Source organism: Odocoileus virginianus, chromosome 8 (genome assembly GCF_023699985.2).
Source record: "Odocoileus virginianus isolate 20LAN1187 ecotype Illinois chromosome 8, Ovbor_1.2, whole genome shotgun sequence".
Classification (NCBI taxonomy): domain Eukaryota; kingdom Metazoa; phylum Chordata; class Mammalia; order Artiodactyla; family Cervidae; genus Odocoileus; species Odocoileus virginianus.
This window is the reverse complement of record NC_069681.1, coordinates 37,092,588-37,111,012: the sequence shown is the minus strand read 5'-3', so window position 1 is coordinate 37,111,012 and position 18,425 is coordinate 37,092,588. Positions and strand designations below refer to the sequence as shown.

Sequence of the window (18,425 nt, the reverse complement as noted above, 5' to 3'; positions counted from 1 at the left end):
TAATGATAACAGAAAATGTTAGCTGAATTTTAAGTAAAAAAAAAAAGAAAAACAGAAAAGACAGGCATCTCCGTTTTATAAACAAAGAAATTCGTAGTCAGAGTGGTTGAGAACCTTGTCAGTATTTTTCTACTGTATCATTTTTTGCTGGATATATATTTCCTGAAGACTGTACATTATTTCTATTTGTAAACCATATCTTTCACAGAGCATTGCATTTAATTGCCACTTAATCACAGATTGTGGTCCACTGGAGAAGGGAATGGCAAACCACTTCAGTATTCTTGCTTTGAGAACCCCATGAACAGTATGAAAAGGCAAAATGATAGGACACTAAAAGAGGAACGCCCCAGGTCGGTAGGTGCCCAATATGCTACTGGAGATCAATGGAGAAATAACTGCACAAAGAACGAAGGGATGGAGCCAAAGCAAAAACAATACCCAGTTGTGGATAGGACTGGTGATAGAAGCAAGGTCTGATGCTGTACAGAGCAATATTGCATAGGAACCTGGAATGTTAGGTCCATGAATCAAGGCAAATTGGAAGTGGTCAAACAGGAGATGGCAAGAATGAATGTCAACATTCTAGGAATCAGTGAACTAAAATGGACTGGAATGAGTGAATTTAACTCAGATGACCATTATATCTACTACTGTGGGCAGGAATCCCTTAGAAGAAATGAGGTAGCCATCATGGTCAACAAAACAGTCCGAAATGCAGTGCTCAGATGCAATCTTAAAAACGACAGAATGATCTCTGTTCGTTTCTAAGGCAAACCATTCAATATCACTGTAATCCAAGCCTATGCCCCAACCAGTAAGGCTGAAGAAGCTGAAGTTGAACGGTTCTATGAAGACCTAAAGACCTTTAAGAACTAACTCCCAAAAAAGATGTCCTTTTCATTATAGGGGACTAGAATGCAAAAGTAGGAAGTCAAGAAACACCTGGAGTAACAGGCAAATTTGGCCTTAAGAGTACGGAATGAAGCAGGGCAAAGACTAATAGAGTTTTGCCAAGAGAACGCACTGGTCATAGCAAACACCCTCTTCCAACAACACAAGAGAAGACTCTACACATGGACATCACTAGATGGTCAACATCGAAATCAGACTGATTATATTCTTTGCAGCCAAAGATGAAGAAGCTCTATACAGTCAGCAAAAGCCAGACTGGGAGCTGACTGTGGCTCAGATCATGAACTTCTTATTGCCAAATTCAGACTTAAAACTGAAGAAAGTAGGGAAAACCACTAGACCATTCAGGTATGACTTAAATCAAATTCCTTATTATTATACAGTGAAAGTGAGAAATAGATTTAAGGGACTAGATCTGATGACAGAGAGCCTGATGAACTATGGACAGAGGTTCGTGACACTGTACAGGAGACAGGGATCAAGACCATCCCCATGGAAAAGAAATGTAAAATGGCTGTCTGAAGAGGACGTACAAATAGCTGTGAAAAGAAGAGAAGTGAAGAACAAAGGAGAAAACGAAAGATATGAGCATCTGAATGCAGATTTCCAAAGAAGAGCAAGGAGAGATAAGAAAGCCTTCCTCAGCGATCAATGCAAAGAAATAGAGGAAAACAATAGAATGGGAAAAACTACCGATCTCTTCAAGAAAATTAGAGATACCAAGGGAACATTTCATGCAAAGATGGGCTTGATAAAGGACAGAAATGGTATGGACCTAACAGAAGCAGAAGATATTAAGAAGAGGTGGCAAGAATACACAGAAGAACTGTACAAAAAAGATCTTCACAACCCAGATAATCATAATGGTGTGATCACTCACCTAGAGCCAGACATCCTGGAATATGAAGTCAAGTGGGCCTTAGAAGCATCAGTAGGAACAAAGCTAGTGGAGGTGATGGAATTCCGGTTGAGCTATTTCAAATCCTAAAAGATGATGCTGTGAAAGTGCTGCACTCAATATGCCAGCAAATTTGGAAAACTCAACAGTGGCAACAGGACTGGACAAGGTCAGTTTTCATTCCAATCCCAAAGAATGCTTAAACTACCACACAACTGCACTCATCTCACGCATTAGTAAAGTAATGCTCAAAATTCTCCAAGCCAGGCTTCAGCAATCCATGAACCGAGAACTTCCAGATGTTCAAGCTGGTTTTAGAAAAGGCAGAGGAACCAGAGATCAAATTGTCAACATCGGCTGGATCATCAAAAGGGCAAGAGAGTTCCAGAAAAACGTCTATATCTGCTTTATTGACTATGCTAAAGCCTTTGACTGTGTGGATCACAATAAACTGGAAAATTCTGAAAGAGATGGGAATACCAGACCACCTGACCTGCCTCTTGAGAAACCTGTATGCAGGTCAGGAAGCAACAGTTAGAACTGGACATGAACAACAGACTGGTTCCAAATAGGTAAAAGAGTACATCAAAGCTTTATATTGTCACCCTGCTTATTTAACTTACATATACAGAGTACATCATGAGAAACACTGGGCTGGAAGAAGCACAAGCTGGAATCAAGATTGCTGGGGAAAATATCAATAATTTCAGATATGGAGATGATACCACCCTTATGGCAGAAGTGAAGAGGAACTAAAAAGCCTCTTGATGAAAGTGAAAGAGGAGAGTGAAAAAGTTGGCTTAAAGCTCAACATTCAGAAAACTAAGATCATGGCATCTGGTCCTATCATTTCATGGGAAATAGATGGGGAAACAGTGGAAACAGTGTCAGACTTTATTTTTCTGGGCTCCAAAATCACTGCAGATGGTGACTGCAGCCATGAAATTAAAAGACGCTTACTCCTTGGAAGGAAAGTTATGGCCAACCTAGATAGCACATTAAAAAGCAGAGACATTACTCTGCCAATAAAGGTCCGTCCAGTCAAAAACCACTGGTTTTGCCAACAAAGGTCTGTCCAGTCAAAAACCACTGGTTTTGCCAACAAAGGTCTGTCCAGTCAAAAACCACTGGTTTTTCCAGTGGTCATGTGTGGATGTGAGATCTGGACTGTGAAGAAAGCTGAGCACTGAAGAATTGATGCTTTTGAACTGTGGTGTTGGAGAAGACTCTTCAGAGTCCCTTGGACTGCAAGGAGATCCAACCAGTCCATCCTAAAGGAGATCAGTCCTGGATGTTCATTGGAAGGACTGATGCTGAAGCTGAAACGCCAATACTTTGGCTACCTCATGGGAAGAGTTGGTTGACTCATTGGAGAAGACCCTGATGCTAGGAGGGGTTGGAGGCAAGAGGAGAAGGGGATGACAGAGGATGAGATGGTTGGATGGCATCACCGACTCGATGGACATGAGTTTGGGTAAACTCCGGGAGTTGGTGATGGACAGGGAGGCCTGGTGTGCTGTGATTCATGGGGTCACAAAGAGTCGGACATGACTGAGCAACTGAACTGAACTGAACTGAAACATAAAAGAATTAATTAAAACCGTAATCTACTCCTAAACTTCCTTAAAGGTTTAGAAACTTAAGGTTAAATTAGCCACACAATCTCTAATATGTAAAATTGTAAGCACAATGGAGGAAATATTTGTGGTCAACATGTTCCCTATGTTTTTTAAACTGGGCTGTTATGTACTTAGAGGAGAGAGAGAGACAAAAAAAAAAAAAAAAAAGAAAAGAAAATCTTTGAGGCCTCCAACAAACTTTTCTGAGATTTTCTGAATATTCAGCTATCCAGGTCAATTTTTCTCTTTTTGAAAAGTGCTTTGAACTGAAGAGAGGAAAATTGAATGTGTTAATCCCTTAGTCATGTCTCACTCTTAGCAACCCTATGGACTCTATGGGATTTCCCAGGTAAAGAATACTGGAATGGACTGCCATTCCCTCTTCCAGGGAATCTTCCTGATCCAGAGACTGAAACTACATCTCCTGAATTGGCAGGCAGGATTCTTAACACTGAGTCACTAGGAAAGCCAGATCATAAGTACCAGGGATAAATTTAAAAACACATGTGTAAGACTTCATGGGGAAAAAGTGGAAGCTTCACTGAAGAATCTAAAAGGAACATTGTGCTATGCTTAGTTGCTTAGGTGTGTTCGCCTCTTTCCAATCACATGAACTGTGCGCCGCCAGGTTCCTCTGTCCACTGAGATTCTCCAGGCAAGAGTACTGGAGTGAGTTGCCAAGCCCTCCTCCAGGGGATCTTCCCAACCCAGGGATCAAACCCACGTCTTCTGCACCGCAGGCGGATTCTTTACCAGCTGAGCCGCCAGGGAAGCCCAAAAGGGACTCTAAAGACCCTGAATAAGTGTGTCTGTCTACCTACTTACCTACCTACATATATATGTATGTATGTATGTCTATACAATTTCATGTAAATAATATATGTATTTAATGGGTAAGATAACGCAATATTACATAAAGATGGCAATTCTTTTAAACAATAAATTCAAAGAAATTCACATAAAAATAGCAGGAAGGTTTTCTGTAGAACTTGTTATTCTGGTCCTAATAATATTTATATGAAAATGTAGCCAAAAAAAAAAAAAAAAAGGTGAAGACAACTTTGAAGAAGTAGCAGGAGTAATTTTCACTATATGCTATTGAAACTTATTATAAAGCTGTGGTAGTTAGAACGTGGGACTGCATAAGGCAAGACATCGGTGGAACAGTATAAAGATCTAAGAAGAATTAAAGACATATATCAGAAAAAAAGCAAAACTTTTAGAAGAAAATAAAGGAGAATACCTTTATGCATTCAGACCAAGGGAAATATTTATACACCCTATACACACACACACACACACACGAGTGCACACCCTTCACTTCACATACAGATCACAAATTACAAAGGAAAAACCCAGAGAATATTTCGACATTAAAAAAAAAAAAAAAAAAAAACACTTCTTTGTAAAAGGTTACAATTGAATAGCCAAGCCACAAAGTGGAATAGTATACTGATACTTTATATAGTATCAGTATAGTATACTGATAAAGATACATATACCACATGTTTATATATCACTGAAAGAAGAAAACCCAACAGATAACTAAGCAAAAAGCATGAACATATCTTTTACAGAAGAGCAAACAAATTAAAACAATCATGTGAGAAGAAATTCAACTTTACTAGAAGACAAGGAAGTAGAATTAAAACAAGAGGCACTTCTTTGTCTTCTAGAAAGGAATTGTAAATTAAAACAAGATGCATTCAAGAGAGAGGGGACATATGTATACCTATGACTGATTCACGTTGATGTATGGCAGAAACTAATACAATATTTAAAGCAATTATCCCTCAACTAAAAATTAAAAAAAAACAAGATGTAATTTCATATCCATAAGATAGGAAATGAACAGGTTGGGTAATACCAAGTATTGGTGGGGACTTCAGGAAACAAGGACTAATTCATTTCTGGTGGGAGTGTTAACTGTTCCAACTCTTTTGAAGGACAGAATTTAGCAATATCTGATAAAGCTGAAGGTATGTCTATCCTAAACCCAGTAACAACATATCTCTAAAAAAGTCAAGGCTTTAACACAATAAACATTAATAATAGATATTTACATATGAAGCAAAAGTATAAAGGCAAATAGAGGAATCATGCATACAACATTTGAGAAAATGGCTACCTCTTGGGGAGGGAGGAGAATGGGATGGATGATATTTTCTACTATTTCTTTATATTCTCTGCATGTCTTTTATTGTATCTTTGGTTGGTACCTGAAACACTTTCTAATCTTAAAAAGAAATCAGAGGCAAAATACCAAACTCCAAAATGAAATGCTCTTAAATACTTACTTCTTTGAGTTCATTTCTGTATTTTCAACAATGTCTTCAATGTTCTCTACTAACTTAGTAAATGTTATCTTTTCCAACAAGTAAAAATCTTCTGCATAGAAGTCTTCACCTACAGGTCCTAAGAACTTAAAAATAAAAACAATTATATTATTGTGTGTCTTCTACAAGATCTCAATCTGTGACAGGTATTTTCTTATCAAATAGGTATTTCTTTAAGCAAAAACTGATTAAACAGATAATGGTTATTTATCCCACCATTTACTAAATCCACTGGGAAACATGAGAAAAGTATTTCCTCACTTCAAGATTACAAGTTAACATTTGTATAAATACCAAAATCAACATGTCAAAAAAAAAATCAGCAAATTATTTCCATTTGAAAGTTTTACTTTGAAACATAATGCTTTCAAAAACCTAAGTCTTTTCATTTTAAAGTAAATTATTCAAATAATTATCTATATTTCATAAATCTTTTACTTTCAACATTTACTATTTAATCTCTTAATTGTAGTCCATACTATACACATCTGAATATATAAATAAGGCATAAAAGAACAAAACCAAGAGACAAATCACATAATTTCTTAATAATACCAACCAATCTTCATCTAACCGATGTTGTATAAACTGTTGGTGCACAGCAAGGCCATGTAGGTTAGTTTTAAATCAGTAACTGCAGAAGTGGGAAGCTATAAACTTGCCAGACACCTAATTTCTCAGGATGTCTATCCCATCACAACCACTTCAACTGTGCTACCATTATCATTTTGGGGGGAAGCTAACATGTACATCATAATAGTATGACCATAATAAGCCTTGATATAGAAGGTGAGTCCTTGCATAGTCTTATGAACAGTTAGACTTAAAGACAATTAGAAAACATGTCAACCAGAATTTTTTTTTTTCTTTCCCTTGGCAAAAGACCAGAGTTGCAGTGGATTTTCTTACTTCCCCTTCATATGCTTCTGCAATTAATATTTTCTAAAAATTAATAAAGCATAGTTCTTCAATCTTTTGTCATTTGCTCATAACAAAGGTGAAATTAGCTGGAATACTGGCATCCAGTTAAATAAATACCATGTTTCACTTTAAACATAAAACCTGGTCTCTTAAATGGACAAAAAATATGTGCTGTAATACTAAAAGTACACATATCAATACTTCATTTCCTTAAGATGGCTGTCAATTTTAAGGTTAACTTTCAAAGCACCTTCAATGTTATATTTTTGGACTATGGATAGGATAGGCCTGGAAAACAGCTGAATTTTATCTATACCACTTCTAGTGATCAAGCAGTTTTTTGTTAATAACTCAAAAAACGGAAATAAAATCTCAAATTATTTTCCTCAGGGATTAACAAGATTGGGAATCTGTACTGATTAAATTCACCAGAAAACTGGCGCTATTTCACCTATGTAAGTTCAAATAGCTAGCAGAAACTCTGTTTTTCTGTGCTTTAGTTCTTCTACTTAAAAGTTGAATGTAATGTTTGTGGAATAAAATGTTAGTGTAAAATCACATAAGGGCCAAATTGAAAAATGGAGCATCAGATTTGAAAATCATGTAATAGTACTATAAAAACTATCTGGAGCTTAAATCTTTACATTTTGGAAATGTGACTTTTCAGTTAAACAGAATAACTGCTGTAACAGAAATGCACTACCTCCTTTGACAGATCATTAACATTTTAGAAAACTCTGTTAAAATGTTCATGCACATACCGAGTAAAAATCTCTCTCTACTTGTTGAAGTTTCATCCACTGGCCCTGACTCTACACTGACTCTCAATGAACATAAAATCTGTGAAAAGTCAAAGTGAAGTTGCTCAGTCATGTCCAACTCTTTGAGACCCCATGGACTGTAGCCTACCAGACTTCTCCGTCCATGGGATTTTCCAGGCAAGAATACTGGAGTAGGTTGCCATTTCCTTCTCCAGGGGATCTTCCCAACCCAGGGATCGAACTTGGGTCTCCCATACTGCAGGCAGACGCTTTACCCTCTGAGCCACCCAAATCTGTAAAAGTGCCCAACAGTTCTCATGATAGCCTTCAGAGATGTAGAGAAAAGAAAAGTTAATATTTACTGAAAATTTACTCTATGTCTGGGGCCATTCTATGTGCTTTAGGTGTAAAAGCATATTTAATCCTCTGACAACTTTGTAAAACATACTATTACATTTTCTATTGTCCAAATGAACAAATTTTATGACAAAGGTCATATAATTAATGGTGTAACTGGAATCTGAATCCAAACTGTCCTGCTAAACAAAAAGGCCTTGCTTGTTTCCCTCCTCTCTGCTGTACCATCTGTCAGTCATCTGTAAGCACGCGCGTACCCGTTGTTCAGTCACTCAGTCGCGTCTGACTCTGCAACCCCGTGGACACAGCACGCCAGGCGTCCCTGTCCTCACCCTCTCCCAGAGCTTGCTCAAACGCATGCCCCCTGAGCTGCTGATGCCGTCCAGCCGTCTCGCCCTCTGCCGTCACCTTATCCTCCTGCTTCCATCTTTCCCAGCGTCAGGATCTTTTCTAGTGAGTCAGTTCTTCGCATCAGGTGGCCAAAGTATTGAAGCTTCAGCATCAGTCCTTCCAATGAATATTCAGGACTGATTTCCTTTAGGCTTGACTAGTTTGATCTCCTTTCACTCCCAGGACTCTCAAGAATCTCCAACATCACAGTTCAGAAACATCAATTCTTCAGTGCTCAGCCTTCTTTAGGGTCCAACTCTCACATCCACATGTGACTACTGGAAAAATCACAGCTTTGACTATAAGGACCTTTGTCAGCAAATGTATTTATTTATTTTATTATGGAGTATAATAAGAATAAATATAATTATATTGGGTTAGCTACAAAGTTCATTCAGATTTTTCTATAAAATGTTATGGAAAAACCTTTTAAACAAACTTTTTAGCCAAACCAACAGCAACAGTATTATTTAGGGTTTTATTTAATATTAAAATAGATCTTAAATTCTTTAGCATGTCAGTAAGAAAGTATGAGATCAATACTCCCTAGTTTTGATCATTTATAAACAATTTTAACTTTGAATATGTTTCAATTCTAATGTAAATATTTGGACAGGTTCAAAATGAAGATTGATTCTAAAATGTCAGAATTATTTTGAACATTAAATCATCTGGTTCAGAATTATAGCTACCTGCTACAATTGCTATGATTATTGTGTTTTATAAAAGCATTACTCTTGAGACACAGTAATAAGCTAAGTACTACATTATAGTTCAGAAACCACAGTACTTATTTTCAGATATATCACACTTTTCTATTTCAAACCACAATCCTACAAATACAAAGATAATAAAAATTATAATTTTTCATTACTCAACATAAAAAGTCAACATATTTGACTTCCTAACTATCTCCAGTCCTGACCTCTCCCCTGAACTTAACTCATGTCCAGTTGCTGACTCAACCAGTCTACTCACAAGTCCAGGACGCAACACTGAACTCTTACTATATGCAGAACTCAATTCTCTATCTGATCTTCCTTTTCCTCTGAACAAGCCCACTCCTCCTGCAAGTCTTCCTTACCTTAAAACAATGCAGCTTCATTCTGCTGGTCATGCAGTTCTCTCACATCCCACAGCAAATCTGTAAGCAACTCCTGTTCACCCTTCCTTCAAAATACGTCTCACGTCTACTTCTCTCTATTTCCACTAGAGCCATTCTGGTCCAGGCCACCATCAGCTCTCACTTGGTCTACTGTAATAGCTCCTAACTGGCTTCCAGCCTCTACAGTCTATTCTCAATGTAATAGCCACTAATGATCCAAATAAAATGTAAGTCAGTTTATGTCAATCCCCTCTCCAGAACAATGAGCTTCTCAACTCATTCAGAGTAAAACCACACCTGATCTGGCCCCCCAGCTACTTCTCTCCTGTTCTCCTCATATCTGCTATTCTTAGAACACACAGACATAGCCTCATCTCAGGACTTTGTACTCCCTGTCCCCTCTCCCTAGAACATTCTTCTTCCAGATATGCAACACAGTTTGCTCTCTCACCTCTTTTGGTTCTCTGTCCAAATAACCCCATATAACTAAGGACATTATTTGTTTTTGTTCCCTGTGCATCACAATGTAAACTTCACAAAAACATGTTTTTTTCACTACTATACTCTTGGATTCCAGAAGAATGTTCAGTTCATGGCAAGATTACAGTTAAATCCTTTTGTCAATTTCAAGGAAAATGAGAAGAAAAGAGTTCTAAAAGAAATAAGCTGAACATAACTATAAAATTTATCACTAATATTGATAACAATATTATCATGGCTGAGTTATATTAAGCCATGACAAAGAAAGCATAGAGTAGCTTTTCCATTATGTATAACCAAAAGCAAATTAATAGATACAGCAGGCTGTAACTTTGTACCCCTTAAAGTGCCTGACAAAGTCAAAGGTAGCCTTATACTTTAAAACTGTTCTAAAAAGTTTTATTTCTTCCCAAAGCAACTGCTAAAGAAAAAAAAAGCAATACCATTTTTGGGCCTTCAAATAGCTCACTATCAAAATTCACTAACACTTTACATTATTGTACTATAAATGTCAACTGTTGTCACCAATTTTACAGTAGTACTATACATGAGTCTAACTACCTTTAGGAGCTAACACAATTAGCACAAGAACTGTTACACTGAAGAAGAAATACTTAATTTGTGGATAATATGAGTCCCTCATTATTCTCCAATTTCTATTATTTACAGATTCAAATATGAAAGAATAAATAAGCATAATTTTAAGGGAATGATGATATGAGAATGGAGCACACAGGGAACAGAACTCATAAAAATGTAGAAAACTGAGCTTTGATGATGACTTAGGGATATACAATTTGATGCTTCAAGCAGAGGTATGTCAAACACACTGCATTAGCTGATTTCTAAAATTACTTAAGCATCAGATTCAATTTTTAAAAACTTAAATCACACCTGAGAGAGAAAACTAGACTATCATACTAAAAATATTAATAAGTAGCTATCATCCACTAATTTTGTATGTATCTATTACAACTCCCTAATCAACTGGAAAAATATTTTTAGTATATTAAGAGAAAAAAAAGTGTGGTTATAATTATGTATAAAAAACAGACAAGGCTACGCAGAGTAGAAACAAAGGATTTGAAGGTAAAACCTAGAGTGTGGGATGGCATGGGAGACAGGAGAAAGATTCAAGAGGGAGGCAACATACGTATACCTATGGCTGATTCATGCTGATGTACGGCAGAAACTAACAATATTGCAAAGCAATTATCCTCCAATTAAAAATAAATAAACTTTTTAAAAAAGAAAAAATCTTTATTAGGATATTGGGAATAAGAGTAACCTTCCCCATAGTTTTTAAAAATTATATTAATACAAATATTACAAATAATACAAACACAAATTATATTAATATAAATATTACAAATAATACACAAATAATACAAATATAACATAAAATTATATTAATTATATTTGTGGTATAACTTTATACCACAAAACCTACAAAGGTATTATTAATATAATCAATTGTAGAAAAAAGCGACAAACAGAAAAAAGATGTTAAAATGTACTTAATACACACATTTACAACAGTGATTCTCAATTACAATGTTGTAATATATACTAAACTGCTTGTTCTAATACTTACCTTATAAAAGCTATCCCCAAAGAACATCCTCAGCCACATCCAATGTTATCATCAATGGGGGTAGGGGTGAAGACACAGGGAGCGTGCCATGAACTGAATGATCTCAGAGGCCAGTTTATTTAAGCTGAGACCTGCCTGGCATGAGCCTCTGTGTGTACTGCATTAGGTGTATTGTAACAGAAAATGTTTGAGACCTTTGAATCACAGTGTCACTGAGAAAAGTAAGCAATCGCTTTTTCTACTTACCCTCCCATTGCTGACAACACCGTTTTCTCCAGGACTCAATTTAAGTACATCTCGGCAGAACAACTGGTGAGTTCGAAAAATATTCACTCCAATGGTATTATATTTTTTCTCAAAGGCATTTTTATCCATCCCCTAAGGCATAAGTTAAGAATGATAAAACCAATAAGAGAACAGTAAATACACAAAATAATTTTTTAACATAGCTTACTTTAATAAGTCATTATAAAACTTAAAATTACATTAACTTTTGATTTTTAAAAGTACCATCTTGTTCACATTTTAAAAAAAGAATCCTTCTTGGCAAGGCAATTACAATATTTGTAAATCCTGTTATAAGTAGATAGCTTGCTATTCCTTTGTTGAGAACGTGGGGTACATTACTGATTAATAAAACGCTAGGGAACATCATTTAAAAAATGTAACATTAAAAAAATACAACATTTAAATTCTGAACTCAGTACTTCCATTTTGGTGCTCAACTAAAAAATACTGGTTAAAATAAAAATACTCTGTCTCATTCCAATCCCACAAAACCAGTTTAGTAATAGTACATTTAAATTCTGAAATACAAAAGTAATATTATCCATCTCAGTGTGTATCAAACATTAAGTGAAAGTCACTCAGTCATGTCTGACTCTTTGCGACCCCACGGACTATACAGTTCATGGAATTCTCCAGACCAGAATGCTGAAGTGGGTAGTCTTTCTGTTTTCCAAGGGATCTTCCCAACCCAGGGATCGAACTCAGTTCTCCCTCACTGCAGGTGGATTCTTTCAAACATTAATATGCATAAAAATCACCTGGGTGACTTGTTAAAATATAGATTGTACTGGAGTAGATCCAGGGTGGGCCTTGCCTTCTGCATTTTTATCATGTTCCTGGATTACCTACAATATCAGAAAAGGTTCCCTGCCTGCCCAAGGCACAGCCACAGGTGGGTACTGAGCTCTAGAAATCTGGCTAGTATGACTGAGAAATTTACTGTAATTTTATTTAAATTTAAAACAGCCACATGAAGTTGCGGCTACAGTATCAGACAGTGCAGCCCTACAACTTCACTTTCAGAATATCTCAAGTCAACTCCTCTCTGATCACAAGCTGCTGACCCTTCAGCTCATTCACTCCAGTGTCACCAGAACAACCATTAGCCAACCCTTCAGTCCCTTGATCCAACCACTTATTGTCTATCGTGCTTTCCATATCATAATTTTTCTCCTGACCAACCAAGCTCTACCTCAGAGCCCTTTACCATACAAAAACAGTGCATGCTCAGTTCCCTTGAATGCCTCCTCTAAGTTATAATCACCTGGCAAAACCTCAACTCTGGCTAAACATAATTCTGTTTACTCTGCGACAGGATCCAAACAGTGTTAGGATGGCTGGAGAAACACGTGCGGCCAACAATGATCTCACTTTCAGTTATGGTCACTAATCTCAAGAGAGCCCTCAGAAATTTTCCTATACCACTGTTGATTCACTTTCTCACTCTCAGAATAGGAAAATACTTGACATTCTCTCCTCTTCCCTCTAACCTCTAAGAGCACCCTACTCTCATCCTAATACTTAGCTAATGATTTGACTTTTTTTGAAAAAGGAATTAATCAGAAGAGAAGTACTCATCTTGCTACCACCAAATAAATCTACTCTGTTCTTAAACCAACAGTTAGAACTTGTGCACTGGGTCCCAGCACCTCTTTTCTACTCAAAAAACATCCTCCCACTTTGCTCCTTTCTCTCCAGATCATCCTTTCTCATACTTGGATGGACTGTTTTCATTAGCATACCAAAAAAGTGAAATCCTTCCCTGACCTCAAGTCCTATTCTAGCTACACAATATTTCTCTGTTCTCCACATAGGAAAATTCCTTTAGAAAGCTACGAATACTTGCTGTCTCTCTTTTATGATTTCTGATTTCCCTTTTTCTCTTGACTCTAGTTCACCTTTATACCTAGTACTTCATTGAGACTGTTCTTATCAGTCACCAACGACCACTTTCCTAACTTCAAGACATCTGGCATGGCTGACCATGTCCTCCTGTAAATACTTTCTTCAGATCCACTGTATTCTTGAATCTGGTATATTCTTCTTACAGACTTTCCATGGCTTGATATCTCATTTCATTCAGAGCTTTGCCCAAACAACAGCTCTTTAGAGATGCCTTCCCTTGACCACTCCAGCTAAAAGAACATCCCTCAAACAGTATACTTCTTTTTTGGGGGGAGGAATAATTTTTATTTTATTTTTTTCATTTATTTTTATTAGTTGGAGGCTAATTACTTCACAACATTGCAGTGGGTTTTGTCATACATTGACATGAATCAGCCACGGAGTTACATGTATTCCCCATCCTGATCCCTCCTCCCACCTCCCTCTCTACCTGATTCCTCTGGGTCTTCCCAGTGCACCAGGCCCAAGCACTTGTCTCATGCATCCCACCTGGGCTGGTGATCTGTTTCACTATAGATAATATACATGCTGTTCTCTCGAAACATCCTACCCTCGCCTTCTCCCACAGAGTCCAAAAGTCTGTTCTGTACATCTGTGTCTCTTTTTCTGTTTTGCATATAGGGTTATCATTACCAGCTTTCTAAATTCCATATATATGTGTTAGTATGCTGTAATGTTCTTTATCTTTCTGGCTTACTTCGCTCTGTATAATGGGCTCCAGTTTCATCCATCTCATTAGAACTGATTCAAATGAATTCTTTTTAATGGCTGAGTAATATTCCATGGTGTATATGTACCACAGCTTCCTTATCCATTCGTCTGCTGATGGGCATCTAGGTTGCTTCCATGTCCTGGACAGTGTACTTTCTTATAATCTTTTTTCCTAGCACCACTTACCTTTTCTTTCCCATTACAGTGTAAGTCCATAAGAACAGGGATTCTATCTGCCTGTTCACAAGTATTATCCCCATTGTCTGGGAGTCAATCAATAAATTTTTTGAATGGATTAATGAGTCTTTCTTCCAGAGCATCAGCTTTTACCTTAGAATTTTTCCCTGTACTGGATCCCTTCAGTGAAATAACTGAGGATTATTCACATATTCCTTTAACTCCCAATTCTTCACATAAGTACATATCCAAACTAGAAAGCCATTAACTTTAAGATCAATGAATAGTAGCTGAAATATCTGAAATTTGATATGTTCAGTGCTTCTATGCAAAGCCATATCATTTAAAGAGGACCTTTCCCACTGTAAAGCTTATGATCCCCATTTGATTATACTTATTGATTTTTTGGCAACATATCTCCAAGCACACTGAAATATTTTTGAAATATGCAACAGATATGTATCTATTATTTCAAACAGCTACTAACCTCAGTAAGCAATGTTTTAATTTTATTTCCAGAGTAAATAGCTGCAGCAGTTTTTTCTTCCGCCAGTTTCCTGAGAAAGTTTCTCAAAAAGCTGTTTTTCAGTGTAAGAAAAGCTGCCAGAATTCCTCTAGAAATAGTTGTGTTTTCTTCATCTATTTTTGATGTAGGATTATAAATAACCCCCAACCGACTATGACCACTTCTTTTCTGCAAAACACATTTAAAGGTGATAAAAATCAGTATTTTACTTATCCTTTTACAATGGAATTTTGTAAATCTCATAAAATTTTCAAAGACTAAAATCATACGAAGTACACTTGATCCTTGAACAATGCAGGGGTCAGATGCGCCGACCCCCTGAGCAGTCGAAAATCCACTTATAGTTGGCCCTCCATACTCAAAGATCCACATCTGTAGAGTCAGCCAACCACAGATGACATAATACTGTAGTATTTACTATTGAAAAAAATTTGTGTGTAAGTGGATCCATGCTGCTGTTCAAACCCTGCTGCTGAAAGAGCAAAAGTATATTCTTTGACTACAGTGTAATTAAGTTAGAAATCAATCACCAAAAGAAAACTAGAACATCAGTCTAATTTTTATGAGATAACCCAGCATCTACAAATGTTTTTTAAATGTTACATTTGTGCTTTGCAAGAACATATACTATGCAATGTGTATTTTTCTATCAATATTCATTAGGTAAAGTTTGGGGCTTTTATTATTCAAATCATCTGTACACCCCTATTGATTTTCTGTTTACTTGTTTTACTTATTACTGAGATAGATATGTTAAAACCTAGTACAATATGGAGGCTGGTAGACCAAGATCAGCGTGCCACCATGGTCAGGTGCTGATGAGGACCCTGTTCTGGGTTGCATTTTCTAATTTCTCCTTGGATCCTTACATGACAGAAAGAGAGTAGGCTAACTCTAGGACCTCTTCTTGTAAGAGCACTAATCCCATTTATGAGGACTCCACCCTAATGACCTAATTACCTCCTAAAGGTCCCATCTCCAAATATCAGCACATTTAGGATTAGATTTGAACATTAAAATTTTGAAAGAAAAGAAAAAAGTGTTAGCCACTCAGTAGTGTCTGACTCTGTGTGATCGCATGGACCGTAGCCTGCCAGGTTCTTTTGCCCATGGAATTCTCTAGGTAAGAATGCTGGAGTCGTTTGCCATTTCCTTCTCCAGGTATCTTTCCCACCCAGGGATCAAACCTGAGTCTCCTGCACTGCAAGAAGATTCTTTACCATCTGAGCCGCCAGGGAAGCCCTATAAATTTTTGGAGGGACACAAACATTCAGCACATACACGCCATTAGACATGTACATGTATGTGCAACAGCAAGGACTAGGAGAGAATATACAAGTCATGAATCACAGAAGACAGGTAGGGCTATCTTTTCTGGGTCAAGGTGGCCTATCTTACATGGAGAAAGAATCTGAACACCTGTCTTAGCACCATGTTCTAACCAAGTTAAGGAACTGAAAATGTTAACATGAAGGAAAATAAAGATTTAATGCACATTTTTCATACTGCTTTCTCAAAATTACAGCACATTAATTTTTGTAGAAAGTGTCCAAATACTCACCATGTGATTTAATGCATTAAAAAGCAGTTTTCTCCCAGATGGTTTGTCAAAATCAGCAACAATCCAGAAAGTAACTGAAGAAATTACATAATCATCTGAAAGTTTCAAACAGTATAAACTAATTCTTAAAATCAAACCAAAGATAGGAACATTTCCAGTTAACAAAATACATAAAAATAATTTTAAAAATGAATCATTTTGAAAATAAGCAAATATTGGTAAAAATTAAACACACACAGAGTGAAATACATAGAAAATGTTAAGAGTAACTCATTTATAAACTTTGTATAAACTCAGATACCAAAAAGAAAGAATAGTCCCCAAGAAACACATCTATGGGATACTTTTGCCAGTAGAGAAAATTGTATTATGCTTAGCAAGGTTCCACTGCTGGCATGTAAAACTGCCTTCCAGCTACATATGTAAAAAAAAAAAAAATGATATTTATACCTTACATAATGTAAAACCAGACACAATAAATTATTAGCAGATACTGGAAACAGCAATATTTTATTAGCTTATGATTCATGTATTTCAAAAATTCTGGCTATTGTTAGCTTAGTCTAATTCACATCATCTTGTGCCAAAAACATCAATACATTTTTTTCCCCCCAGAAACATCTGAAAATCTAGAAGCCACAAGATGAAACAATTTTTAATTCTGCAGTCACAGTTAAATGGGTTTAATTTCATCCAACCTTAGCATATAACATCTGAAATAATACTTGTCTGGCTATCATTAAACCTATACAAAAATTAGTTCCTTGGATCATATGACCCACTTAAAATAACTATAGAAAGTTTGCTATACCAAAAACTTACACCTGAATAGATGTGAAGCTACAATTATCATCATTGTTGTTGTTCAATTGCTAAGTCATGTCCGACTCTTTGTAACCCCATGGACTGCAGCACACCAAGCTTCCCAGTCCTGCACCATCTCCCGGAGTTTGCTGATACTCATATCCACTGAGTAGGTGATGCCATCATACCATATCCAGTAATATATAATTATGCAAAAACTGACTTTCATTAATGAAAAAAATAAGTAACATAATGAAGGCCAACACTGATTCTCCTTGCAATCCTTCAGAAGCAATTTAAGAGTAATGCAGTGCTGACACATTCTTTCCAAAGAAGAAAGGTAAAGAATTCTCATGCCTTCTTAAATGTGAGCACTTTTACCATTACAAACAGTAAACTGAGAAATATTTCAAAAATGCTAAGCAAGTTTTTCCCAATTTTATATTTCTTTACATAAATACAAATAAAGAAATAAGGTGTTTCTCAGTTAAGTATTCTTTTAAATTGCAAGAGATTTAATCTAAGGCCATTAGTTATAGGCTAACTTACTCTATTCTGCCTCCCCGAAGCAATTTTTGAAATACAATCCAGAACCTGATAAATATATTTCTTCTATTTTTTATTCCCTGTTTCTCTGTCTACTTTTCCTTTCATTTGACACATTCAGGACCTTAGCCTGCCATACAATGGAACTGAATTATATCTTATTATTTGTTGAATTTCTTGTAGACAGACCACTTTATGAACATAAAATCACAGATCTGTTAGAAAGTAATTCAAAGGCGATCTGGTCTTAATTTGGATTCACCCCATAGCATTCTCAAAAACTAGCTGTCTGCTTAAATCTCTCTCATATATAAAAATTACCCCTTATTTCACAGTAATTTCATCTTTAGATCACTCATTGTCAGAAAGTTACCACTTTATATAACAACATAAAAATCAGCTTTCTTTTATGTTTCATGCCTGGGTTCTCTGTGTTCTCTCCAGAACAAAGTACGTCAAGCAAAACAAAGTGAAACTCAAACCAACCAAACTCCATTATCTGAAGAATTCATGGTGTCTCACAAGTCTGTG

The 18,425-nt window shown here is 36.4% G+C and overlaps 1 protein-coding gene across 1 annotated transcript in view; it reads right to left on the bottom strand.

Annotated features, from left to right (window-relative positions):
• UGGT2 (UDP-glucose glycoprotein glucosyltransferase 2) overlaps nucleotides 1-18,425 on the bottom strand; it is a 137,910-nt gene that overhangs the window by 41,072 nt on the left and 78,413 nt on the right. Inside the window, exons 20-23 of the mRNA XM_070471499.1 lie at nucleotides 16,545-16,639; nucleotides 14,945-15,151; nucleotides 11,623-11,754; nucleotides 5,730-5,854 (exon numbers count right to left, since the gene is read on the bottom strand). Of these exons, the coding sequence (XP_070327600.1) occupies nucleotides 5,730-5,854; nucleotides 11,623-11,754; nucleotides 14,945-15,151; nucleotides 16,545-16,639 (559 nt within the window). The remainder of the gene's footprint in view (nucleotides 1-5,729; nucleotides 5,855-11,622; nucleotides 11,755-14,944; nucleotides 15,152-16,544; nucleotides 16,640-18,425) is intronic.